The following is a 27,767-nucleotide window of genomic DNA, read 5'->3' on the forward strand; positions in this document are numbered from 1 at the left end:
ATGCTGAACCAGTTGGACGACCGGCCTTTGTCGGAAGAAAGAATTCTAAAACATCGACGCGACTTAACATCGCATCAGAAAGCCGTGCAAGCGCTACTACGCTTCTTGAGATCGACCGGCCCGTGTGAACGTCTGTGATTGGAACGCCTTTTCTGTTACCCGTTTCCTTTTTCTTTTTCTTCCTTTTTTGGTCCTTTTTTTCTCCTCTCGCTCTTTGTCGTCTCTATAAACTCTATATCACCCACCCCAGTGCAGGGTAGCAAACAGGAAACTCGCCTCTGCATGGTTAACCTCCCTGCCTTTCCTCTCTCTCTCTCTGCACACTTTTAAACCGTTATTCCGCAAAGCGCAATGCGTATACAGACACGCTAAAACTCTCCACTGCGTAACCGGTCTTATCCATCAGGATGACCCCAAGTTATATACACGTCCATTTTTTAGGCGCAGTCCACATTTCATTTCTCATAGCCACTAACGCGGAAACTTCTGCGCGCTGTATATACTATGTATATGCACGGCGCTGGATGGCGTGCATGATCTCTGGATGCCAGGAGGCAAGCTGTTTCGACTTTCAGCGCTTGTAGAGTGAGCTATTGTTTCGGTTTCAGTTGCTCAGTACGTAGGTATGGCGTTCTGCTCCTGAGCCTGAGGTTGCGGGTTCGATTCATTGCAGCGGCGCCTGCGTTCTGGTAGAAACAACATAGAAAAGAAAACGCTCGTCTAAATAGATTTAGGTTAGATTTAGAGTGGGATGCAAACAAACACCCGCCGTGGTTGCTCATTGGCTATGGTGTTGGCCTGCTAAGCACGAGGTCACGGGATCGAATCTCGGCCACGGCGGCCGCATTTCGGTAGGGCGCTACCGGCGCCTCCGCTGTGCGTTTAATGTTGGTCGGGTGCATGGTATCCGTTGGATGGATGGTGTGAGCGTCCGCTTTGGAACGGGGCGGGGAGTTGTGCCACCAAGCTCTTGCTATTAAACTGCCTAATTTCTTACCTAGGTTAAAGAAAAGGGAAAAAAAGCCACGATGAGTTCCCATAAGAAACTTTTCTGACCCCCTATTGTGAACTTTGTTTTTTTACGTCTGCGTTTTTTGTCGTTTCCCTACTTTTCTTTCACCAATCGCCTCTTACTAATCTATTTTGCGGACATGCTTACTTTCCCCCTGCTCTCGCTGAACCCAAGGGCTTCAAGGAGGTCATGGTGCCTTAATCGACCGCTGGGCAGATATCTTCACATTCTAATACAACATGCTGCATCGTTTCCTACCTTTACCGCATCAAGCGCATGCTTCTTCTCCCTTCTTATATCTCGCTTTATAGGTGCGTGTTCTAAGGCATCCTGATCTCACTTCAAAAAGTAATGAGTTTCCCTTTGAGTTATCATGAATTGTTTCTTTCCTTATTTCGTTTTTTCCTCTTAAGTAGTTATTCACGGCAGATTTCTTTTCCATTGCCGCCACCCATGAAATTGTCTAATTTTCCTCTTGATCCGACTGCCAGCGCCCCCTGGAGTTCTCTGTAACGAGGCCAGTCGGTAAACTGAGTGATTCCGATAGTTCTACGTATGCTGGGTGTGGAAAGCGCTATTCGGATTATGTCGTGATCGCTACCCATGTTTTCGTCTAGGGAAGCCCATTGTGCGTCTCTGACGTTAATTGTAAATGCGCTTTCGGGCGCCGTGTCTCTGGTGACGCTGTTACCCGTGTGTGTCGGTTTGCCGATTTGATTGATTGCCCGTTAGCCCAAGGCCCTGGCGGTGCCTCTAGTCAGAACCCTTTGAGCGACGTTTTCGCGTATCCCCATCCCAGACAACGCAAAGGCATCCTCAATAAGTATCTGTGGTGTCAGCATCAGGACGTTCGTACATCCTAAGCATGTCCTGCACTAATCCTAAAAGGCTCCTTATCAAGTCCATTTGTCCGTCCCAAGTAGATACTGAGCACATACCAGGTACATAGTTCGATGTCCATTTTAGGATGATGTCAGGACGTGTTTCAATGCACTATTGTTTGGTACTGTAACTATAGGGCATTTCATTATTTACGAATTGGGTTAATATACTACGCATCTCAGCCCAACAGACCTCTTATGGCTTCATACTTCACACCGTCCGAACTAGATTCTTACCTTAAGCCTCCTTGCCGATCCCTCGTACATTTTAATGCACGCAGCTTACGGAAACATTTTGATGACATTTATCATTTCCTATCATCTAGTCAGCACCACTTCTCGATCATATGTGTTAGTGAAACCTGGCTCAGCGAAGCCGATAACAACTTGTACTCTTTTTCATCTTATACGCCAGAATACTGTCACCGGAGTGACAGCTGTCATGGCGGCGCAGCTGTCTTCATTTCTTCAGAGTTAGAATATTCCAGGCGTCGGGACTTAACAATTAATCAAGTAAATTGTGAATCAGTGTGGATTGAGCTGAACGCATCATTTCTCGATATTGACGCCAAAAATTTAGTGGTTGGTTCTATTTATCGATCACCGTCGTCATCCTTGAATGATTTTTGTTTAGAACTAAACCATGTTTTGCACACGCTATCGCTAGAATGTAAAAACATCATTATTATGGGTGACATCAATATTAATCTTCTAGATGTTCACAGTTCATCATACACTGCTTATACAGATACATTGAATGGACATGGCCTCGAATCACTTGTAATTGTACCTACTCGGCGGAATATAAATGGTCCGGATACACTAATTGACCATGCATTGTCGAATTTCATGGTTACACCTGGATCTGGTGTCATTGAAGTTTCACTAACTGATCATTATCCAATATTCGTGCGTATAAATTCCAATATCAATATTCCAGATATGCATGTTAAAAGAAAAAATCTCGACAAAACTTCATTTGTTAGGAAAATCGCCGAAGTTAATTGGTACCCCGTTACGTCGCAAAATAATCCAGAAATCGCCTTCGAATTGTTTTGCAATATAATTTCTAACGCTACTTCCGAATCAACCACAATAACCACGAGTAAGAAAAGGTTCGCTTTTCCTCGTTGTCCGTGGATGACTGATAATCTTCTGAAATGCGTGCGCAGAAAAGATAATCTTTATAAAAAAACAAAAAAGAAGCCATTTAATTTAACCCTGCTCACTCGTTACAAGTGCTACTCGAATATTTTGAGCAGGCTTCTTAAAAACGCTAAAAAAGAGTATTATGAAAAGGAAATTGACCGTGCTGGCAACGATTCTAAAAAGCAGTGGAATATTATCAACGAATTTTTAAATAGAACATCGCCAAATCCCGCCATAACTGCTATTCAAGTTGGGGAACAAACCCTTAATAATCCTTCAGCCATCGCTAACGCCTTTGCCGATTCTTTTTGCCCCGACCAGCCACGTCTCTCAGTTCACATCGACAAGGCTTATCATCGTTTGCCACACAGTTTTTTTCTCGGTCCAGTTTCCCCAGAAGAAGTGCGCATGACCATTCTGAGCTTAAAGAACACTGGAGCTGGTTTAGATAACTTCAACTCATCTCATGTAAAGCTTATAGCTCATCTTATCAGTGACACACTCTCACACATAATAAATCTAATATTCAAAACTGGCGTCTTTCCTAGCTGCTTAAAAATCGCCAAAGTTATTCCTGTTTTCAAAAAGGGTAGCAAGAACTCGTTATTAAACTACCGCCCTATATCTATTTTATCATTTTTCAGCAAGATAATTGAAAGGTTATTCGTAGTACGTTTAACTAGCTATTTCACAAAGTTCAGTATTTTGTCCTCTTATCAATTTGGCTTTCGATCTGGTTATTCAACTGAATTAGCGCTCATTACTTTAACCGATCATCTTAAAACAGCCATTGACACAGGTAAATTGGCTGGTACCTTGTTTATTGATTTTTCTAAAGCATTCGATTCATTAAATCATGACATACTTTTTGCTAAACTAAACGCTGTTGGCGTGTGTGGTCCAGCACTTTCCCTAATTCGCAGTTATTTACATGATCGAAAACATATCGTCTCTATTTCTGATACACATTCGCGTGCCAAAATAACTAACATAGGGGTTCCACAAGGCTCAATACTAGGACCAATTTTATTCCTCGTGTACATCAATGACCTTCCAGAATACATTACACATTCCAGTTGTATTTTATACGCTGATGACACAATTTATTCTTCTAACACTTCCTTGGTATCGCTAATATCTCACCTTAATGCCGACGTGGTTAAAATCGTTAATTGGTGCCGAGATAATATGCTCAGTATTAATGCTACTAAATCGAAATTTGTAATTTTTTCATCCGCGCAAAAAAGTGTACAGGAGAAGCCATGCATTAACATTGGTTCGACTTCGCTTCAGGCTGTTGACCATGCAACATTTCTTGGAGTTGAACTGGACAGTCATTTAAAATTTACAAATCACATATCATTATTAACGCGTGAAGCAGCATATGGTATCAGAATACTAATCAAAGTCCGCCCATATTTTCCTATACGTATATTAATTTCGCTCTACTACGCATTTATTCACAGCCACATCTCTTACTGCATTTCTTCTTGGGGTAATACTTACGCAACTCACTTGGCACCCCTGCAACACACACAAAACCAAGCTCTGAGAATAATAAGTTACAGCCATTTTTCATGTAGTGCTCTGCCATTACTCCGCACATATAATATTCTGTCCGTAGTGGATTTAAATAAATGTTGTCTTAGTGTCCTGACTTATAAATTTTGTCGAGGAGAACTACCAATTTTGTTGATATCAAAAGACCAAACCCCCCATTTCACTGGCACTCGATTTTCACACCATAATAACTACCTCCTACCGCAACCAAGGACTAACTACGGCAAACTTACCGCGAACTTTTTAGCAACATCAATATGGAATTCACTACCACCCTCCATTAAATCATCTCCTTCCATTCATTTATTTAGGAGAAAAATTCGTCGCCACTTCTTGGGAAAGTGATTGTGTTGTATAATTTTTACGCTTCTGTATGTCAAATAATACTCCTTGGATCTGCTTTTCGTGTTTATCCTTTGTTGTTATTACTATGACTCGACTTTGTTTGTTAATACTTACTGTACCTAGGATTGCTACTGCTGTTGTCAACCGCATTAAGTAAACTTTTTCTATGTATTTTTTGTTGGAGGTCCCTCCTCAGTCTTTGACTATGGGACCTCCTAGAGTTACTTCTGTAAAACATTTCAAATGCTCAATAAAATGCTCAATAAGCTGTCGGTACTAGCACGCCGAGCGTTCTTAAGCATATAGCAAGATAATACGCATCTGCAATATACCCTTATTGTAGGGCTCTGTTTGGGTACTTGTGCGCGTTCATGTGCTCTTAAATCTCAGAAATTTTGCGTCTTTGTTTCTTGCCACCATTAAAAAGCATTTCGATATCAAATGAAATATAGGTACAGCGCCACCTATATGCACGTACAATAACATAAACTTCGAGATCTGCTTTTGGTACTTCAAGAGAACCGTCGGTGGAAGGTGCGCTTTGGACACAACGACCAATAATAACGTAATAATAACATAATAATAATGATAACGTTTAAAGCAAAATACAGGCTACAAATAAACATTTGTTTGGTTGAAGTGTGTCATTTGTATTTAGTTTTTGGTTATAGTCAATTTCGTTCGGCCAAGCATGAAGCTCCAAATTACACACCTGGAAGCAACCTCCTGCTGAGGATGCTGCTGGCATGTTTGTGAAGTTAGGGTCGCGATAAGTCCGGCAGTAGATGTTGTGTTTAAAACGCAATTTCATCGTGGGTATGGTGCTGTGGACGTCCTCAGTACGTCCCATAAAAAGCTAGGACGTTCGGATCTTTCCAGGAGGTCCACGGGATGTTTTCTGTTGTCTGGGATAGCATGTGAGTTGCGTTAAAGTCATGCACTATCACCGTCTTATCCCTGGTGCCCGTTAAATCTTTTGTTGCCGAGAGAACTTGGGGTAGATCGCCCCTTTGCTTTTTGGGGAACTGTACACGTTTGTGATTATTGTGTGTGCCTTATGTATACTTCGTTTCTTTGGAATCATACTGATAACTATGGAATTAGTATCTGCCTGAATGTGTGCAAGTGTTAATAATTGAGCGTTTATGGACTTGCTCACAGCGTAGCGACCTCCGAATTTCAAGGATCGCTCAGTGTAGGATCCCTGCAGTTTGGCCGGCTTGGCTCCTACCTCGTGCAGACATATCACGTCCCGAGTGATTCCGGAGTTTTTGATCAACTGTCGGACCGCGCTGCCGCTTTCCTGGCGAAGGAGCGGCAGTTCCATTGCCTGATCTCCAACTGTTCTGAATTTGGTAGTCGTTGTGGTTTCCTAGCGTGATTAGCCATGTTGCGCACACTTATTTTAAGCCCGTGACGTTTCCGTGTCCGAGTCGTCGGATTCTGTTATACGCTCTAGCTTATGTTATGTTTTGCAGAACCCGCTCCAATAGATATTGCGCGTTTTTTGGTCGGAACAACCTTCGTGATTCCTTAAGCTGTTCCTCCGCAAATTTCTTATGTTTTTCGACATCATTCGTTCACTGCAATTCCGTTTTGCTTTTGTTTAACTAACGTCATCATTCCATGCATGAATATTTTCAGGTTTTCCGTGAACGTCGTTTGTATTTGCGCTGCCGTTGTCTGCGCGCTATTTGAAGTTGGGTTTGTCGGAGACTGCGCGGAGACCGAGTTTACATTTACCGCCGCCTTCGTGTTCGCTCTTTCTTTAGATTAACGCGCCGCTTCCAGCTGTTGTAGTTTGCTATTGGGGCGCGTCTCTAACTCTGACTCTATAGTGATTTTCTTTTGCGTTCTTCTAAGAGCTGGTCTCTTAGTCGCGCGTTTTCCTTGTCCATTTTCAGAACACGTTTATCATTTTCGCTAGTATTCTGTTTCGGAGCAGTGGGACAAACAAGCCTCGCCCAGCTCACCTGCTGCTTTTTTAGGCAATGGTGCTTATATATGTGGTGTACACTAGGCATATGGTGCGTAGTGTGCAGGGTTCAACCTATCTGGAAGCCCGTAAAGCTATTTAAAAGTGTGTGTCGCTACATGAAATAATCGCTATATAACTCGCCGAATTTCAGACTCGGAACATACCGTATATAGTATTACATGATCTGGCAGAGCAAATGAAGTTCCATTACTGTTGAAATGACGAAATGCCCTTGGTTCTCTTGCTGGTTGTCTGTCTTCTTCAGTATCAACCAGGGAGGTTCGTAAGCGAATTCTTACAAAACGTCGTGATCGAAAACCATAGATAACTTTGTGACAGCGATAATCGCACTGCGTCTAGCTGCCCTGAAGGTTAGAATGAGCGATATAGAAAAAAAATATTCCTGTATAGTGCACACCTCTGGTATACATATAGTCCGCGGAGTGTTGTAAATCCAGTATTTCTGCAAGCAAAACTGGCTTCAATAATGTGAGTATGGAATAAATGGGCTCGCCGGACACTCCTGACGACGCGCTGTCGATTCACTATGCAAATACCCCGAACAGCAGCCGCTATGCTGAGTAATAATGTTCTGGACACGCTTAAAGCGAATTTACATGCATAGTCCTAAACCCTTGATTAACCTGTCCCAAACACCGGCGACCACAGCGCCCATCTTCCTGGCGGAACAGTGCAGCGCGCTCTTTGGGCCACCACGAAGATGCGCACTGCCTTTGTAAGACGCCTTCGAGGAAAACTTGAACTCGCTCTTCATACTTTGAGCAGGAAAACCTGCCGCGAAGGGACCTGCTGCTTCAAGGAAGTTTCCTGTTCTTTGTCTGGACGTGTTTCGGCGCTGCTGCGTGAAGCGGGTGCTGGCTGCGGCTCGTTGCAGCGCGTTCAACTTCGACACTACTGCGACGGCGCCGTCGCTTGGTTTGCTTTACACGTGGCTCAAGCTGCCGAGCCCAGTGCTCCACTTGAAGCCTGCCGGTGCCAGTGCCCCGTGTCGACAGCCAGGCGTGCCGACGCGATTTTTCTGCTTTTCTCCTGCAAATTTAGTTGCATGAAATCTTGTCTGAGTATCGTGCGATGCAAAGAAAATAGAGATCTGTTAGCGCCTTAATTGTTGGGCTAGAAATATCGCACGATGATACAGCACAAGATGACAGAAGAAAACCACTGGTGGGTGTGGTCTAGTAACGTTGGGTGTGGTGACGCGTATGCGCCTCCGTATGCCTAGAGGTAACGGAGTTAGAAAAAGTAGTGATCGTCCATCGGTGATTAGGAACAGGTTTGTGCCTGCACGCTCTCTGAAAAATTAGTGGCCAGCGTAGTCTACTTTCGCAACTTGGTTTCGAACAGCATTAGATTCAATGTTTAAAAAAAGAGAAAATTGTCACACGCTCCTTTAATTAAAGTGTGTTGTAAACAGAAACATGAAGGAAACTGAAACTCGTGCATAAAACGAAAACATGACAAACACCAGTATGCGGCAGAGCGCAAGTTACCATGCATGTCCCGTGGCCACCTGCTATTTCGCTCGTTTCATCTGCTGTCGGCAATTGTCGGTCTCCAAGGCAACGCAGTCCCTCTTTCCTCTATTCGCTGCGCCCAGCAGCGATCATCATCATTATTGTGCCATGGCAGCTCGGGTAGAGTACTAAAATTCCGGAGACGTTTTCACAACTCACCCGTCTAGGGTCAGGCTTCTGCACCGCCACCATGACCGCCACTTTCATCGACGTCACACGTCACGTGCACGACAATCTAACGTTTTTTTTTTTGTTCTTGTTGTTCATTGTGTAAGTTCTTCTATACGTGGCGTTGTTCAAAACCCATTTATAGAGTTACTGCATATACTCCTCTGGTACGGTTATTGTATATGCTCCCCTTTAGAGCATATACAGTAACTCTACCCCCCCCCCCCCCTTTATAGGGTGCCTCCATGCCCGCCATTCTTCGTCCTAGGTCAGATGCTTCGGGAACAGATGAACTCTGTTTTTTTTTATTTGTACTTACCGTCAGATGAGGCGAAGCACTAGCTTTTGATTACCCCGCCGTGATACACGAAATGGGCGCCCATTCCTAGAAAGCACTTGCGTGAAGTCATTTGGTGTAGAGTAATCGCACTGTCTTTTTTTTATTAATTACTGTTAATAATACTGTTAATACTGCTAAAGATCGAACTTTGGTCTGTATTCATATTATTGTGGCAAGCTTAAGTGCATATTCTGTAGTGCTCAAATTCAGTTATTCATTTCGTTACAATGTGTACTCGATGTGCCATGTATGCAACGATTGGTTCATCGTGCATGCGGAGTAGACAGATCTGTGTTCCAGTAATTGATTTTCCAAGGTTAACCCCGCTGCATCGTTACAAAATAAGTTGAATAAATGAACTATGTCGCCGACTTACCCGTCATATGAGAGAAGCATGCATTTGCTTTAGATAAGAATGTGAGTCTTTCGTTTCTATAGCACGAAAGTCATTTATAAGTGATAAGCGAACAAATTTATACCGCTCTACGCAGTATCATTAACACTACCTGTGCCCAAATGATCCGCGTCGTCTACGCAAGCAGGCACAGCGAGTCACGCGCAACTAGTGCGAATGCTCAACCTCACGGCCTTCAGGTTTTTCCTTCATTAGCGATTAAGGTCAATCCGAATCAAACGTTTAGATCATACTTGGGATAAGGACAGTCCAAGTCAAATATGCAATTGTGAATGACTGTGTAGCCGCGCTCGGTCTGAATTTACTTCTACCTGGATCGAGGTAGTCCGTGACAGCGGTATGAATCAGCTTCCCGGATTAGTGCACTCGCCCGACTTCGTGACGAACGAACTGTGAATTGCACGTTGGCAGCAGCCAGTGATCGTTCTAGCTGTTTCAGCTTTGTCCGATTGTAAGCAGCCAGACCAAATGTCATCGACGTGATTTAAGTCCTGCAAGTGTCTTATAAGAATGAGTGCCTGAACATCAGCAGTATTGCTCATTGTAGACACGCCAATGCCATTTGCGCTAAGTTAATAAACGAGCAGGTCGCACGTGGACCAAAGCAAACGAGCCTGCGCGAGAAGGCGCGCCCGGGAAACAGTGGTCTAGCAAAGCAAAGGGAAAAAAAAAAAAAAAAGCTGCCGCGCACACGACGTGTGACGTCGCTAAAGGTGGGGGAAGAAAGCGGATTAACCGAGGGGCCCGATTTTTATTGATATGTGTCATGAGAAGCCAACAAACAAGGGCACCAAGGACAACGTAGAGGAAATGACTTGTATTTACTAATTGAATTATAGAAATGATAAATTAATGGCAATGAAAGTGCATGAAAAAACAACTTGCCGCAGGTGGGGAACGATCCCACGTCTTCGCATTATGCGTTAGCATCGCACACGCAACTTCGCTGGTCATCCTTCTTCACAGTGTGAAAGGGTACTGAGTTCTGTTTTGTTGTTGTTAAGCATGTACAGCACAAAAAATTTCACACGGCTTACGGGCCAAAGATTAGCGTGTATAATAGCTACCTAAAACTGTTTTCGGCGTCCGAGTGCGCTGACCGCAACAAAGAAACACGCGTTCTGTTACGCGAGGAAGACGGAAACATGAATGTTGCACTGGAGTTTTTTCTTTGTTTTCTATAAGAATAGTTTAGTTACAGTGTACTAGTACACTGTAGTTTAGTAAATCTGAGCACAGGGCGCCATATGTGGCTGATATTTATTTGTTTGAAGCGGCAAGCAGGAAGCTAACATGTTTTTTTTTTTTTCGTCTGCGTTACGCAAGACCTACTGATGAAAAACTATATGCGCGAAAATACACACGAGAGATGCATACTGCTTGAAGGACAAGAAAAATAATTCTTCTCCAAAGGGAGCCGTACAATAACATAGAATAAAAACCCACACCGGGGCCGCAATGCACGCGGTCACCGAGCGGCATTAAAAATAAATTAAATTAAATAAAGAAGAGAAAGAAAGGAGTGTATTCCTAAGGCATAAATACATGTCATATCCAGTTATAAGCACTATTCGAGCGGCCCGGTCTGATCGTAAAAAGCAGCGCGCGAAGCATTACGAACTACCGAGCCGAGCAGAATCGCCAGCAGTTTCAACGGCGCGACCTTGATGCAGCCCAATTCACTTCGATCGCAGCGCCGCCACAGCATTTTTCGTCGTTGTGCGCCTCACTGCAAAGCACGCGCCACCCGGCCGCTTGTCCCACTCAACTCTATTCTAGTAGTCTCCGCCAAGATGGCGGCGACCGCGTTTGGGTTTGTGTGGCGCTCCTGCTCGTTTCACGGTAGTCGCTTGAGTGAGGCAAGTTTCGCTTTAAGAAACTTCAGGACATCTCGCCCAAACAGCTGGCTTTACGTATCTACATACATCAGTAGGTTTACGGCAATGCAAGTGAGACAAGCAACTAACCTTCGTGGCTCGAAGAACTCCGGCACGAAATCAGGTGCGCTGTGTGTCAGCTGTTTTCAGTGACGTGTTTTGTCAATTGTACAGAGCGTTCAGGTAAGACCGTCGCTTTAGATATATTTAAAGCGCAGACTGCTGCTTTGGAATGTGCTCTTGTGAAACAAATTTGAACTTTGTTCGTGACCTTGACCCACCTCTTGTCATTCTTGAAGCGAAACTACCGTTGACAGTTGATTGTTTTGTGCAGTACTAAAGTAGCGGTAACTACAGTATGTGTAAGCACTGTATCATAGACAGGTTGAGTTATTCGCCGAACAAAGTTTGTAGGTTGGCTAGAATGTTGCTTCATGTCTGAACATTCGCGGTGGCTGCATTTCGATGGGGGTGAAAAGAAAAAAGAGCTCGTGCACTTATCTTTATATGCACGTTGAAGAGCCTCAGGTCAAAATTAACCCTGAGCATCCCACTACGGCGTCCTCGCGCAGTTTCCAAACGTTGACCCCCGCGCCCCCCGCTTTTTTTTTTTTTTTTGAACTTCTGAGCATTGTTTCGTTTGTGCCGTTACGGTTAGAATCGAAACATTTTACATCGCCATGCATAAGCGAGCTATGTGACGTCCCATAATTTGCACAGGATGCAAATGACTCCGTGGTCAGTTCACGAACGACAAAGAAGTGCATGACGCATGTGATACGCTTGCGTTCTGTATTCCCACTATTCGTATCGCCCACTTTTCTTGAGCGTCGAGTGGTGCACCTCTCTGCTCTGCGTAGTCTTATACTGTGCGAAAGGCTCCGGTTTCAAGTGCTGACTCCAAGGGTTGGAAGCATCCGCCCCACCTTCTGAGTCCCAGCAGAGTAATTGTCGTTATGTCACTGATGAGAAGATATGTGTTCAAGTTCAGGGCGCGCCTTTGTGTTGTAGAGTGAGAATAACAAAAACTACATTTTTTTTCTTTTACTTGGAGAAGATTGGCTTCAGTTTTTATGTCAGTTCATAACTGTGAATTATTGAAACACTTGCAGTAGATTGTAATTAGTAGACATGTAATGTAAAAGTAGACATGTAATTAAGATTTGTGTACTTTATTCCATTGCAGCCATGTCAGCACCGCCATGGAAGGAGGCAGCCAGCCTCATTGTAGTAAGCCGTGCGCCATTACGAGATGTGGTGGGAAAAGACTTGGCAACAGCAATGATGGCCACCGTATGGAACAACCAGACTGAGCGTGTGTCACGCTGCGACTACCGTGTGCTGATGGTCAAGCGGTCAAGTCTGAGCTCATTCATGGCCAACGCTTACGTGTACCCAGGTGGCCTCTGTGAGCAATGTGACTTCTCATCTGATTGGTGGGAGGTGTTTGCCGCAGTGGGTGCCACAAAAGAAGCTCTTCTCAGGGATGTCTGCAACCGGGCTAAGGGTCCACGACCTCCAATGATAACCAAGCCCATGACATTATCGCACAATCAGCTCAGTTCTGAAGACTATTTGCCAGGTGACTTGGCTTATCGTATCTCGGCCATTCGGGAGACATTCGAGGAAACAGGGGTCCTGCTGCTCACACAAGCTGCTCCTGTTCGTGGCGAGGCTGTTCTGGCCGAGTGTTTGACCGAAGGCGTAGACACAACACTGTGGCGACAGCGGTTGCGAGAAGATCCAGTGAACCTGTTGCGCATGTGCCGTGAAAATCGTCTCTGTCCTAATGTCTGGGCCCTGCATGAATGGTGGGACTGGTTGACACCCATCTCGGTGGGCCACCGACGTTATGACACCATGTTCTACATCTGCTGCATGGATAAGCAGCCACAGGTGGTGCTCGACCAGAGTGAAGTGATTACACTGAAGGTGAGAGGTATTAGGCATTTGTAGTGGCCACTTCAATTGTTTGTTTAGCATGGATGGCTACAACAAGATATATGTTCTTCTAGTCCTTGTTTTCTGTTGCAATGTCAAGTTCCTACATTCTCTTCATTAGATCTGTTATTGAATATGTCACCCTTCTCAATTTCACATTCTTACTAACCCACAGAGGCTTTCAAAGCAGTTAAACACAAGTATTGAGGCATGAGTAAAGGCTGTACATACTGTAAGCTTACAAAATTGAGGTAGCAGTGCAGTGGCATGTCAGTAAGAACTGGGTGTAGAAATGTTTTATATTCAACAACTATGTATTTGTTTTAGTGTAGGGCAGCTACTAACACAGGTATTGTGCAGGCATCTGTGTCTTGGGATGGGGAACAGTGCCAGTAGGGAAGAACAGTTGGTTGAAAGTAGACACAGCTGATAAAAGTACTGTTTGCAATTTGTTTGGCAGTGCTAATAAAAGAGGAAAATACAATAAGTGTAAGGTGGTGAAGATTTTGAGTGAACAGAAAACTGAAATCTGCATTGGATGGCTGTGCAAGTGACATTGAAAACTGTGGCTACAAAACATTCACATTGGCAAAGCAAACTAGAACCATGCATCTTGCTTGAGCAGATAAGCCTTCAAAATAAATTTGTGGGAGGCCCTATGATTTTACATGTAGGGTGTGGAAACAATTCTTTCTACGCATCATAGAAGAGTACAGTATCTCATGGTTGGAGGACATCATTGAAAACAGCTTATTGCCTTACAGTTGTCACTAACATTTTTCCTTTTTGTACCTGACACATCTTGAATTACTTCGATTACTTTGTGGTAACACTCTTCAGCCATGGTGACATCTTTGCAGTCCTGCTGAAATACCAGCAATTTTAAATAGCCATGGTCATTGTGAGGAACATTAAGAGGAAGTGCTTTAATAGATTATTATTAGTGGATTACTGTTTTAGAACTGCTCCTGAAATCGGAACGGATGCCTTACAACCATGGCTCACACTCTTCAATTTCATGCTCTAAACTGTGGCACCAGTGAGGCCTCTGATGTATAAAGTACTGCTGTATTTTTGCATTTTTAGGCCTTGATTGTGCAGGAAGAGTGTGCGAAAGTGGCTCAAGTTGATTCTTTCATTTACAGATTTTATGTAATTATTTTTGTTATTAAACATTTATTCAAGGCATCTGACCAAGACTGATGTTAGCCTCAGTCAAATGTTACAAGTCTGATGTCAAATAATTGGTGCCGAAATTTCAGAGTGGTAACAAGTATCTTCAGATTTTGATGGACCAGCCATCGTGGCTATGTTTGTGATTTTTGAGTGGTTTTCTCACCTGTCTATTCCTTTCATCTTTTTCTGGCATAATACACTTCTTCCCATAGTAAAAATGACCCATATGGTATTGCAAGAACATAATCTACCTAACTAGCTTAACTGTGCTTACTGTACCTAAGTCATCCTTTAATATAAATGTTCTGGGTGCCACAGGGGCTAACACATTTGAATCTCTTGCCAACATATTCAAGAGACCTGTATTCTGGTTTTATTAAATGTTCAGTTGGTAGCCCTTAGTCAATATCATACATACGTCACATAGGGCTGGGTGTTGAATAAAAATTTTAACTCCATTAATCGGAAAGGGTGGAGCGTCATGCCATTCTATAATCTATCTGGGCGTGGTCAGTGGTTACAATGGCCTCTTGTTAGGGGATCCTGTCAGTAGCTCCTCAGGATCAAAGTTCATTGTCTGTTTGTGTGTCCATTAATCGGTGCCTTTTAATTGATTAGTTCGATTTGTGAATTTATGTGCAGAAGAAACAAAAAGATCAAAAGTGGTGACCTGTCATAATAATACACTTCAAAGAAAGAAAAGGCTGTTCTATTTGAATTGACAGTTACCTTTATTATTACTGGAATGAGACTCCATGCAAATGACATTTAAGCATGTCAGACTTTGTTAAACACAATCTCAGGTCCAGCTGCGGAGGCAAAGAACCTTGTTAACATTCACTGGCAGTAGAGTTCCTTTGCTTAGAACAAGAATAGGAAAGAGGAATGGGAAAACTAACATTTCCACAGATTTTGCCACAATTGCAGCGCACATGTGTGAGTGCAGTTGGAACTCATTCCCTTGTGTGATATTTGTTGAGCCAGAGAAGTAAGAGCATCAATGCCAGCATTTACCAGATTTTGGCCATGTATGTTTAACCAATCAATTGCAATAAAAAATTTAGTTGTGATTATAGCTTTAATCAGGTAATCAGATGGTTGATCAATGAATTGCCCAGCCCTTATCTCACATTTTAATTTGGTTGTGCAGGGGATATTTCAGAGATGTCATACTTTGTGCTGCACAAATTACACCATGTCATACTAATTACTAATTCAGTCTTGAAACATTGCATATATACCATGTGCATGGTTTTTCAGGCATGTGAATGTATTTCATAGTCAGCAGACTATGCTGAATGTCTGATTGCCCATTGTGAAAGTTGCAAGAAAAGGCACAGGTCTTACCTCATGAATTTTGGAAAAAAAATAGTAGATATCACAGTTGTCCCTTCTGCTCCAGTTTATCTATTTTGGTGTTTTGGGAATACATATATCATAATTGGTGCTTGCATCTTTGTTCTTAGTACATGGTCATGATCATGCATTGACTAGCTTCCGTTTTGCAGTTGGCACATGTGCTGTGAAGTTAATGATTGTGGTACTTTCGTTAATTAGCTAATTGCATATTGTGAGCATATGCAAGTACCAGTGGCCGTTTCACTCAGTCTTTATTGGTCTGCTATGGAATAGTAGGTAACAGCAGATTTGTTGAAGGATGGTGGACAGATTGTTCTAGAGAAACTGGCCACCCTGTATACGCAATGCCTCATGACCTCGAGCGTACCGGAATCTTGGAAGAACGCTAACGTAATCCTAATCCATAAGAAAGGGGACGCCAAAGACTTGAAAAATTATAGACCGATCAGCTTACTGTCTGTTGCCTACAAACTATTTACTAAGGTAATCGCAAATAGAATCAGGAACACCTTAGACTTCTGTCAAGCAAAGGACCAGGCAGGATTCCGTAAAGGCTACTCAACAATAGATCATATTCACACTATCAATCAGGTGATAGAGAAATGTGCGGAATATAACCAACCCCTATATATAGCTTTCATTGATTACGAGAAAGCGTTTGATTCTGTCGAAACCTCAGCAGTCATGGAGGCATTACGGAATCAGGGTGTAGACGAGCCGTATCTAAAAATACTGAAAGATATCTATAGCGGCTCCACAGCCACCGTAGTCCTCCACAAAGAAAGCAACAAAATCCCAATAAAGAAAGGCGTCAGGCAGGGAGATACAATCTTTCCAATGCTATTCACAGCATGTTTACAGGAGGTATTCAGGGACCTGGAGTGGGAAGAATTGGGGATAAAAGTTGATGGAGAATACCTTAGCAACTTGCGATTCGCTGATGGTATCGCCTTGCTTAGTAACTCAGGGGACCAATTGCAATGCATGCTCACTGACCTGGAGAGGCAAAGTAGAAGAGTGGGTCTAAAAATGAATCTGCAGAAAACTAAAGTAATGTTTAACAGTCTCGGAAGAGAGCAGCAATTTACAATAGGCAGCGAGGCACTGGAAGTCGTGAGGGAATACATCTATTTAGGGCAGGTAGTGACGGCGGATCCGGATCATGAGACGGAAATAATCAGAAGAATAAGAATGGGCTGGGGTGCGTTTGGCAGGCATTCTCAGATCATGAACAGCAGGTTGCCATTACCCCTCAAGAGAAAAGTATATAATAGCTGTGTCTTACCAGTACTCGCCTACGGGGCAGAAACCTGGAGGCTTACGAAAAGGGTTCTACTCAAATTGAGGACGACGCAACGAGCTATGGAAAGAAGAATGATAGGTGTAACGTTAAGGGATAAGAAAAGAGCAGATTGGGTGAGGGAAAAACGCGAGTTAATGACGTCTTAGTTGAAATCAAGAAAAAGAAATGGGCATGGGCAGGACATGTAATGAGGGAAGATAACCGATGGTCATTAAGGGTTACGGAGTGGATCCCAAGGGAAGGGAAGCGTAGCAGGGGGCGGCAGAAAGTTAGGTGGGTGGATGAGATTAAGAACTTTGCAGGGGCGGCATGGCCACAATTAGTACATGACCGGGGTTGTTGAAGTATGGGAGAGGCCTTTGCCCTGTAGTGGGCGTAACCAGGCTGATGATGATGATGGAATAGTAGCACCACCACTCCATTTCTTCTCCACATTTTCATTGTGCGGAAGTTCGTTTGGTCACCCATTTACACTTAATTTTATTGCTGTCTGAGGCTATACGGGGCGCTTCCGGTAACTCGAGTGTGAAACTCTTGCGGTCGTTCGTCACAGTTGCCACCACTAACGCCCTTTAATCAACGCGCCTCCGAATTCTTGGTCGGCGGAAAATGTCACGACCGACCACGTTGGTGCATGCGTTGTCACATGTTGTGCATGCGTTGTCACATGTTGTGGCGCCGGCCGGCCTGTTTCATTTCGCTCATCCCCCCTCCCCCCTTTTCTTCAGTGGTGCACCCCTGAGGGCATGCTTCACGACTACTCTACCGGGGCGGTGTTCCTGGCGCCGCCGCAGGTCTACGAAACCTCGAGGTTGCTGAACATAACAAGTTTCGCGGAGCTGAGCCAGTTCGCCTGCCAAAGGGCTACCGAAGGCTGCGAGCAGTGGATGCCCGTCATCGCCTCCGCCAGCGACGGCGCTGTGTCCCTACTACCAGGTCAGTCACAGCACGCGCTCGAGCCCTGCCCCCTGTAAGGTGCCTCGATGCCAACATCGCTTTACAGCGGAGACGCGTGCTTTCGAAGCACCCTAGCTCCCGGAGCCCGTCAACGATCGCTTCCCTCTTCGCTCCCCCTCCCGTAGCTACCGCCAGCGAGCACGCATCTTTTTCAAAGGAACCGCATAAATAGAGGCGCGGCGATTGACCTCGCTTTCCAAAGCAGACTTCCGCAAACCTGCACACGGGCGCACCGCGCGCAAACACGGCAGAAAGAAAAAATTCCGTAGGGAACCATCGGCAGCATTCTTCCTGAGGTTGTCTGGCGGACCTGCGCCACGGTGGGCGGCCCCGTTTCCTTGACCTTGTTTGGATGGCGTGGCTCTCTTTTGTTTCGGTTTTAATTCGTATCGGAACCACGAACCCCCGCTCTCCTCCATCTGCCTGGCTTGCAGGGAAGCCGACTCGCTGTCGCGCTCGGGTCTGCGTTGCACTCTACTTAGCGGCGGCCGTGTCCTCACTCTCAACTAAGCTGCGTTCGCATCGCCTGCGCGAAATGGTTCAGGGCCCACTGAGCTGTGCAGGAAAATGCCTGTTTCGCGTGCTGAGATTGTTCACTGCGTTTTTCGCAAATGCGAACTTATTTAAAAGCCGTTTCGTATGGTGCGATTTCCATTGCATACAGAAGGAAATCTCACTGCGTCTTAATTCCGCCATGTTGGTCGCTCGTCGTACCTATCGCTACGATTTTTGTCCGAAAAAAAAAGGAAAAAAAAGGCTTTCAAAATTGCGCCGACAGCTATTTCGCGGTTTGTTTTGGTTATGATCGTTGGAAAATGTCAGTCATTCGACAAATCCAGGGTACTTGTGGGGAGCCGCGGATTTCGGTATCTTGTACGTACCATCAGCACCAACACGTAAAGTAAGGGCAAATAAAAACTTGTACTTCATATTCCATTCCCTCATTTCTACGCGTTTGTTGTCATACGTAGCAAATTAAGTACATTGCCAATAGAATTCCGGTGATTATTATACTCCGGTTAAATTGATTTTTGGTTAACTTGATCCCAACCGAATGTTCTGGCTGGCGCCCATACATATTTATGGGCCCAAAATTTCGTTATTTCGATCCTAAACTTGGCGTTTGCCGGATAACTCGAACTTGACTAGTCAGCACGCACACGGAGTTCAGGGGACAGTGAAGCGTTAAACACACTTCATCTCCCGTCAAAAAGGCCCATTTTCGGCCTTGCCTAGGAGGATTTTCAAGCAGTAACCGTAGCTCGCAATGTCTGATTGTGATTTTACCCAATTCTAACGCGCATTTTCTTTTTCTTTTTCAAGACAATTTGGCCGGAAATTGCCTGCGTGGTGCAATCAGACACGAAACCAAAACCGCCTTCGCTGCGTTCGTATGCTTTTCCGCGTAACGCTAATGTATTGCGGCAAAGCTATCGCTTTAATATCGTGCGGCGAAGCTGCTTTTAAGAAACCAGCCGCCATATTGCAACAGATATTAGACCCTTTCCCATTTTCTTACTTAAAAACGCTGGTGCGCATTAACTTTCTACTTTGTTTAGGAGCTTTAATGTCATCTCTAGGTTAGTTTTCTTACATTTGACAATAGAAAGTGGGTGCACATTTGATTCGGGGGCGTGTTAGGGCAAATATTGCCAAATGAATCAGCGGTGTGTTCTGGCATTTTTTGTGCATCTTGTTTAACTCGATCAATTCTGTAAGTCCCGTCAGGATTGAATTAACGCAAGCCTAATGTACTCTGAGGTGTCGCCCACCAGACAAAACAGCCTTCGCATGTCATCAAAATATTGATTTGTTACGTACATGCTACTCACAATATAGAAATGCCATAGGTGTAGCATGGTGCCTTTCGTACATATTATGGTTAAACTATGCACATAGAACAATTTAGATTGCAACCTTCGCCAAATACTGTATCAAAAGCATATGGCATGACTGCATAGTACACAACGTTTCGATGTTGCGCCATATACGTGACTATTTAGTTGCATTCTGTTCAATTTCACTTCTAATGTTTCATTTTCCCAGTAAATTAAACATGTTATTTAAAGACACACTAAAGAGAAACGCTGAATCAGTTTAGATTCATAAATTATTCAAGAACTCTACTTTCATAGATTTTGCAGTAGTAGGTTATTTGAAGAGAAAGTGATGGTCAAAATTTCATTTTTGAATACGTATCAAATATGAATTAACAAATTGAATATCAGATAGTCAAATGCAGGCACATATATTTACAGCAGGAATATTTATTTCAATATATTTAGGTACCACACCTGCCCTGACTAGTGCAAAAAAGGCAGCTAAACATAATATCACTAATTTTCATTAAAGGAACTGCACAAATAGGCTTTCAACATCTCTAGGGCCTCATTGCAAACAAGCTTTCCAGAGATACTAAATAAATGGTTTCTGAAAAAAGATGAGAAGATTTTAGGAAAAAAGAAACTAGCTAAAGGACCTGTGGGTGGCAAGCACATGTAAAAGGGCTCAATGAGAGCAAAACATCACTGATTGTAGTGTGAAGATAAAACTGCTACTTGACTAGACTGTCAATAAAAAAAAAAACTAAATGCCAGACAAGGAAAAATACCGTATTTACTCGATTCTAAGCACCCCCTTTTTTTCACGATTGTGATGCCCAAAGTGAGGGGGGGTGCTTAGATTCGAAAAATCTAAAATGACCTCCTCCCCCCCCCCCCGTCCTTCTTTTCGCTGCGACATCACGACGAGACGGGTGCGAGGAATAAGATTTTATTTTGCAAACATTCAAAAGAAACATTGGCGCAGACAGTGATCCCACCGCATGTGTCGGATGCTCAGTCACTATCACTGCCACTCGAGTTCGTCGCACCGCTTGAAACGCCGCTCTCGGTATCCCACAGCAGGTCGTCTTCCGTTCCGTCGAAGTGGTTTGTGATTGAGCATTGCTTAAATGATTTGACCACAACGTCCACTTAAACCGGCTTCCAAGCGTCCGAAATCCACTTTGCGATGGTTGATGGGTACGCTTTCTGCAGCTCTCGCTGTACAGCCGTACAGTCCGGCTGTACGGTGTACTCACGCTGCGGCCGACGTGCCACTTCGGTACTTCGAGGCTCCGGCTCGATGACAGAGTGAGCAAGCACGCTTGGCGGCCTTGGCTACGTGCTCTTCCTAACAAATAGAGGGGTGCTTAGATTCGCATGCAAACTTTTTTCCCAATTTTCTCGCGAAAATAGAGGGGGGGTGCTTAGAATCGGGGGGTGCTTAGAATCACGAAAATACGGTAATAGGTTGTCATGCAGGCTTCCGCCTGCATGACAACCTGTGTCCATCCTAGCTGTGTTCGTCCTTTTTAGTGCTACCATCAGTTTTAAAGAATGCATCAGCAACTAGCCCAGCACCAAGTTTTATTGAAGTATAATTCTTGGTATTGACTTTTTACGGGAGTGTGGGGCAACATTAGGCTGCACAGCTGGTGAAATTTCACTCAGCAGCTATGTCAGAACATCAGCGCTCAACAACGTTCCATCCGATTGTCAAGAAATATTTTCCGTGTCCACTCATGTACGTGTGCCTGCGCAGATGGTAATGTTCGTCCCTGTGACCTCGTCGCGCTCCAGTGCTGGTTTTTGCTGTGGAATAATTAAACCCGAATACATCAGCACTGTAAACAAGAACGTACTTGTCCCTCGCTCACTTATCGAAGTTGTAGAAGGTCGTGCCCACGTAAGGATGGTGAATGTGTCCTCCGAGTCAGCTGTTTTGTCTGCAGGACTGAAGGTAGCATGTTTTGAAGAAGATGGTGTTGTAAGCATTCGAGCGGTTGCTACTTCCACGGAAGCAAGCTCCTCACTAAGTGACCACTCTTCGAAATTTAAGAGCATGATTAATAAATCGCTCTCCTCTTCCACTAACAAATGCTCCAATAGCTCCTTGCCTGGTATGCTTCAATATTTGACTTTGCACAAGAGCATCTACATTCACCACCGCACTCCCGCATACACAACTGAATCAATACTGGAACAGCGTTGCCAATACGACAGAAGCCGTACCGTGTTTCTTCAGCCGAGCGCAAAGTGATTGCCAAACAGGTTACAGGCATGCTACAGGAAAGCATCATCCAGGAGTCCAGTTGTCCGTGGGTGGCTCCAATTATATCGGTCAAGAAGGAAGATAATTCATAAAGATTCTGCATCGAGACTACAGGCGTCTAAATGCAGTGACAAAGAAGGATGTGTATAGTCTCCCACGTATAGATGATGTCATTGACTGTTTACATTCGGCCTCATACCTCTCTGTCAATCTGCACTCAGGCTACTGGCAGATACCTATGCACTGCCCAGACAAGGAGAAGACTGCCTTCATAATGCCGGATGGACTCTGCGAGGTTAACGTAATGCCTTTTGGTTTGTGTAATGCTCCGGCAACATTCGAACTATTCATGGACACGATTATGTGCGGGCTTCGATGGGAAATATGCATGTGTTACCTGGACAACATTGTCATTTACAGCAAGACATTTCATGAGCACAACCAATGACTGATAGTTGACCTTGACTGTATATGGTAAGCTGGATTGATATTAAACTCCAAAAAGTGCCACTTTGGCGAGCATCAAACACTTGTTTTGGGTTTCCTTGTCAACAAAGAAGGCATCCGCCCAGACCCACAGAAGCTTGCAGCCGTTCATGACTTCCACCAGCTGAAGACTGCGAAAGACCTCCGCAGTTTCCTGGGATTCGTACTTTCGCCGTTATATCAAGGATTTTGCATGCCTAGCTTATCTGCTCATGGCACTCCTTCACAAGGGCATACCGTTTACATGGGCTACTGTGTGTGAATCTGCGTCAACTAAAATTTCTGCTCACTTCGGCTTCAATTTTGCGCCACTTTGATCTTGAGGCCCCAACTGAGCTTCACACCGTTGCTAGTGGTCTGGGCATTGGAGCAGTACTTGTACAGATACATGGTAGATAACAAGTAACTGCATACGTAAGCCGTACTATTACAAGGCGGACAGGAATTATACCGTAACAGAGTTGGAATGCCTTGCGGTAGTCTTTGTCACCCACAAGTTCCGACCATACTTGTATGGCTGCCACATTACAATAGTGACAGACCCCTATTCTCTTTGCTGGTTGGTTGGGCTAAGCGATTTATCTAGCCAATTAGCTTGGCAGTCATTACGGCTTCAAGAATACGACTTCTATCACATACAAGAGTGGTCACTGTCACACCGATGCTGACTGTTTATCTCGCTTTCTGTCAGCAAGCATGCGAGATATGGACGATGACTTAGATGAATACCTCCTCCCGAACAATTTCCTGATGTCGCCCCACCTTCAAGCGTGAGCAACAACATGACCCTTCCATTAGACCTATTCATGACGCCGCTCGGTCATCAGCACGAGGCTCACTTTTCATTATTGTTGAGTTTACTATATAAGATGAATTATTCTGCTGACGGCACTCCACTTCTCATGGTTCCCCAGACATTGAGACCTATGGTCCTTCAGGCCATGCAAGATGGCATAATGTCAGGCCACCTTCATTTTGCTGAGGCGCCCCACTGACTGCGCCAGCGTTTCTTTTGGCCCAAGCTCTGGAAGACTGCGAAGCAGCATGTTTCTAGCTGTGCAATTAACCAACACCATAAGCAATTAATGACAACTTCTGCGGGTGCCCTGCAGTCAGTTAAGTCGCTGACCTTGTCATTTGAAAAAGTTGGGGTCGACTTGTTGGGTCCCTTCCCCAAGTCTACTACCGTACATCACTGGATTATTGTGTGTGGACTATTTGACCCGGTATACTGAGACGGCAGCACTTGCTTCAGCTACAGCAGCTGACAGCTAGTAGCAGCTACAGCAGCTGGGGTGGAAGTAAACGAAAAATCTAATTAATTGGAGTTGAATTAACGCAAGTCTACTGTATTAGCTTCAAAACTTCCCTTTGGAGCACTTGCATGTTTAAGGGACACTAAAGGCAAATATGAAGTCAAGCTATAGTGGTAGATTAGTGCTCGAGAAAGTCTAAGGCACCAATATTATCGCATGTTTGCCTTTTGCGAGAACACTGTAGCGCTGTCTGTAACACTGTCTGTCGGGTGTCGTTTTACGCACCAACAGCAATAAAGTGCACAATGATGGCATATGCAACGTCGCCACTCCCCACTCGGGGCAGGTTATTTGAATTGCACTAAAGGTATGTGGAACCCTCAGACGCAATTTTCTCAAACTAATAAGGAATGGAACAAGTGCAGCAAGATTTCTGTAATGGTATCTTAAAACTCTACAACAGCTTAGTATTTGCCTTTAGTGTCCCTTTAACATTCAGAAAATTTCTACTTTTCATGGAACATTCAGTGCAATAAGTAATGACCTTTCAGCTTTTTGCCAGTTTAATGACCTTTAAGTTTTTTTGCCAAACAGACGCACAGCACTCCAAATGATTAGGTACATGTAAGTCTGTCCTGTGCTAGTTTTTCCTTTTGTGTCCTTCAAGCATTCAGAAAGGCCCTCTCACAGGTGATGACCTCTACCCTGAGGAGCCAGACTACTTTGGCCGAGGCCCTGGTCCTGAATACCCATTCAGCCTCGAGGAGCTGCGGCAGCGCTGCCAGAACCTCCACCGTATGGAGGTGCAGGGCCCCCTGTGCACAGCCTATTCCAACATTGAGCCTCCCAGAGGTCACCTACAGCCACAGACCTTCGAGGGCCCAGGAGCTATGGTGCCATCCATGCTTTGACAGGCTGCTTGGCAAAGTGAGCTTGACTCACTGCTGCTATGTACATTGTTTTGCTCAAGCCACTGGGCTGCACAGGGAACTCAGCATTGCTGCCAATTTTGCAATGATGCCTTGTCTTGTAGCGCATAGTGCATGATGCCTGGCTTGGCTGTTCAGTTCAGGTCTCAAATGACTGTTAGGTGTTTAGTGGCAAAGCTTTGTTACACTGAGCTTTAATCACTTTTTCGAAAAGGCCCTCTTCCTTTCATTTTGCATAGGCACATGGCAGGCCAAAATATCAGCCAACGATCTTTTTCAACAGTATTTGCAACTTGATCAGCAGAATCACTCTCTAGGTGTTTCTTGAGTACAAAAAGATGCCTCACTTTAGGAGAATGGGTGCGAGTCAGATAACTTGGGTGAGGAGTGACTGTCCTAACCTTAGCTCTTTTGCTTTGCTGTGATTTCTTAGTTTGTCAAGTGGCTTAAAACTGGTGTCCTGTTTGTTAAGCCTTTTTTCCTGAAAATATTGAATGCTTCCTGCGCATCCCACATTGCTAATAGATGGTTTGGTGAAACTGTGAGTGAAAATGCTTTATGTGAAGCAGTTTCACATTTCAGTTAAAAGTGGATCTGTGTGCAGTTTAGCAGTGCTTAGTGTTTAAATGGTGCAAAGTAATTGTACCCTACAATTCTTGGGTCTTATTTTGATGTTTTCATTTTTTCATGGAATGTGCATTTTTGTGGCGGCGATAGATTGAACTTTTATTTTGCTGTGAATTGCTTTTGTTCTATCATTTGAAAAATAATTTTAGTGCTGATGCTTTAAGAGTATATTTTGGCCCACTGATTTCCATTCACTTTGCTCATAGTTGTAGCTATCATGTGGCTGCTCATTTGGTCTCAGATTGTAAATGACTTGAAATCAGACATGCACCACTGTGCACAGACATATCTACTTTATTTCAGTGTGCGAAGGTGTGGTCCTTGAAAGGCTGTTTGCTTGAATGCAGGGGAAATGTGCTGCCTAAAGTATGGAATGTCAAATTTCTGATCCCATTTTCCACCACGATCCTGCAGTATTCAGAATTGTGTTACTGTTCTTTCGTAGAGTGGTTTCTGTACTTACCTGGTATCTCCATTGTGTTGAGGAATTCAGGCTTTCTCAAGCACTCTATGTTTTGATGCTGCAGTGTCTTGTATATGTGTGACCGCAAGTGCCTAAAATGTGAAGATGAAAAGAGTTTGCACAAGATACAGATGGGAGATATGCATCTGAATAACTATATTTCTCTGCCATTTTTCACTTTATCTTCCTGTAAAATTATTCCCAAGGCAATCAAGAATGCTGTTCACTGAAGTATTGAATGAAGCCTCTTACTTGTTCCATGTGTCTTCACTCTCCCATACTTCATAAACTGCATATGTGATTATGTCCTTGTAAAAGCGAACAGACACACTGAAAAAGAAGTTTCATTTCGCCAGACAATAGACAGCTGTGACAAGATTTGCCTTACAAGAGACATCCAGTGCAGGTGGCTGTCTTTTCGGCATAAGTTTTCAGCGACTCCTTGTAGTTGTCCAACTGCCCTTCCTCCACTGGCATTGTTTGCTGCACTAGGAATAACTGTGCACATTGCAGAGGGAACATATAGTGTCTCTTAATCCTGTGATACATGAGCAAGACTGAAGTGGTTGTTATGTAGTATTCTACATAGTTGCCTTTATTAGGCATTGTTACAATGTTGGAGAGCTGGTGACTTTTGGCTTACCAAGCTTTCCTCTGTGATGTCCAGTTCGTCGTTTTGTGGCTTTTGAAATCTGGGCTGAAAAAGTCCATACCAAGCACACATTCTTTTAATATAATTTATCTAGCAGCTTCAACAAGAAAACACTGAAATGCATATTTTAGTTACATTTGTGCAGCTTACTATAATTCTTTGGTCATTAATCTCAAGAGGCTGAGGTCTAATTTACTTTTCTTTAATTGTATTTTTGCCTACAGCTGTTGGATTGATCAGCAGGCATTGCATAATGTTATGGAACAAGAAAAGCAATAGTCTTAGCCTTAAAAATGTTGTTTACAAGTCCAAAATTGGCATACTATGTCCCCAGCTCAAGAATGTGAGTGACCTAGCATTTACTGTACAGCTTTTTCAAGATGGTGCTCTGCTGAATCTGTGCTGCTGTTGAGGCAGCATATGTACGAGAGAACCTGTCAACCTGGTTTGCGAGCTTTTCTACAATTGCCTCCAACTTCTTGATTTGAGCATTCAAGTCATGACTGGAGTCTGAAAATAAAAAATAGAAAGATTTGAGTCAAATAATACATGGGCCTAGATTGCAGGTTCTTCTTTCAAAGAAAGTGCAATATCATACCTTCTAAATGAAGTGATGTTTGTGTCACCACCTGTTTTCGTAGTCTGACGGGGAGGAGGCGACTAGGGCAAGGCTTGTACACTTGGAGGCTTTTGGGACCAACTGCAGCCTGAAAATTGCTGTTGCACATGTACAGCCGCTTGTTTAATAAAAGTTATACACAAAGCTTGCATAGTAATTATTGTTTTTGAAGACAATACTCACTGGGTAAACAGCACAAGAGTACAGTATCGACTCTTTTACCTCCACATGCACTTCAGGAGGGTTTTCCATTTTTAAAATGTGTTTTTTCAGTGTACAGCATCAAAGCAGTACTGCTGTGTGTTGTATGCACGCAATACATGGAATGTTAGCCAACCGACTGGTATTCACACTTCAATGATTACAAATGCTGCTTAGGTGTCTCGTTTCCAGTCCTTAAGTGCAAAGGAAAGAATGATACTTTGTTGAATCTGTTGCATCAAATGCATCAGATACATTATGTTGCAGCTGTTACAAAATGGAATTTCTATATTTGAGATTGGTTGAGTTTCCTAATAGCTAACTCCTATTGCAAGTTATCTAGCCATCTCTCAAAATTTGTATTCATTACGTTTAGCTAAAGAGAATGTTTCCCCACCTGAGTGCTCAAGTTTCTCAAAAACCTCGAACAGCCAATGGCATGC

At 43.9% G+C, this 27,767-nt stretch overlaps 2 protein-coding genes across 8 annotated transcripts in view; one reads left to right on the top strand and one right to left on the bottom strand.

Moving 5' to 3' along the window:
• Window positions 1-26,110, top strand: part of LOC139050214 (acyl-coenzyme A diphosphatase NUDT19-like) — a 125,139-nt gene extending 99,029 nt beyond the window's left edge. For 4 of the 7 annotated variants that reach the window (XM_070526439.1, XM_070526441.1, XM_070526440.1 and 1 more), the window contains 3 exons: window positions 12,447-13,192; window positions 17,768-17,975; window positions 24,524-26,110. In XM_070526439.1, the coding sequence (XP_070382540.1) occupies window positions 12,449-13,192; window positions 17,768-17,975; window positions 24,524-24,744 (1,173 nt within the window). In that variant the 5' untranslated portion in view covers window positions 12,447-12,448 and the 3' untranslated portion in view covers window positions 24,745-26,110. Of the gene's footprint in view, window positions 1-11,167; window positions 11,385-11,419; window positions 11,444-12,081; window positions 12,205-12,446; window positions 13,193-17,767; window positions 17,976-24,523 lie in introns of those variants that run through there. The other 3 variants (XM_070526437.1, XM_070526443.1, XM_070526444.1) reach the window with 3 other exon arrangements.
• Window positions 24,870-27,767, bottom strand: part of LOC139050231 (N-terminal EF-hand calcium-binding protein 1-like) — a 31,305-nt gene continuing 28,407 nt past the window's right edge. Inside the window, exons 6-11 of the mRNA XM_070526445.1 lie at window positions 27,103-27,221; window positions 26,947-27,014; window positions 26,496-26,549; window positions 26,241-26,350; window positions 26,105-26,182; window positions 24,870-25,944 (exon numbers count right to left, since the gene is read on the bottom strand). Of these exons, the coding sequence (XP_070382546.1) occupies window positions 25,818-25,944; window positions 26,105-26,182; window positions 26,241-26,350; window positions 26,496-26,549; window positions 26,947-27,014; window positions 27,103-27,221 (556 nt within the window). The 3' untranslated portion in view covers window positions 24,870-25,817. The remainder of the gene's footprint in view (window positions 25,945-26,104; window positions 26,183-26,240; window positions 26,351-26,495; window positions 26,550-26,946; window positions 27,015-27,102; window positions 27,222-27,767) is intronic.

Source organism: Dermacentor albipictus, chromosome 1 (assembly GCF_038994185.2).
Source record: "Dermacentor albipictus isolate Rhodes 1998 colony chromosome 1, USDA_Dalb.pri_finalv2, whole genome shotgun sequence".
NCBI classification, from domain to species: domain Eukaryota; kingdom Metazoa; phylum Arthropoda; class Arachnida; order Ixodida; family Ixodidae; genus Dermacentor; species Dermacentor albipictus.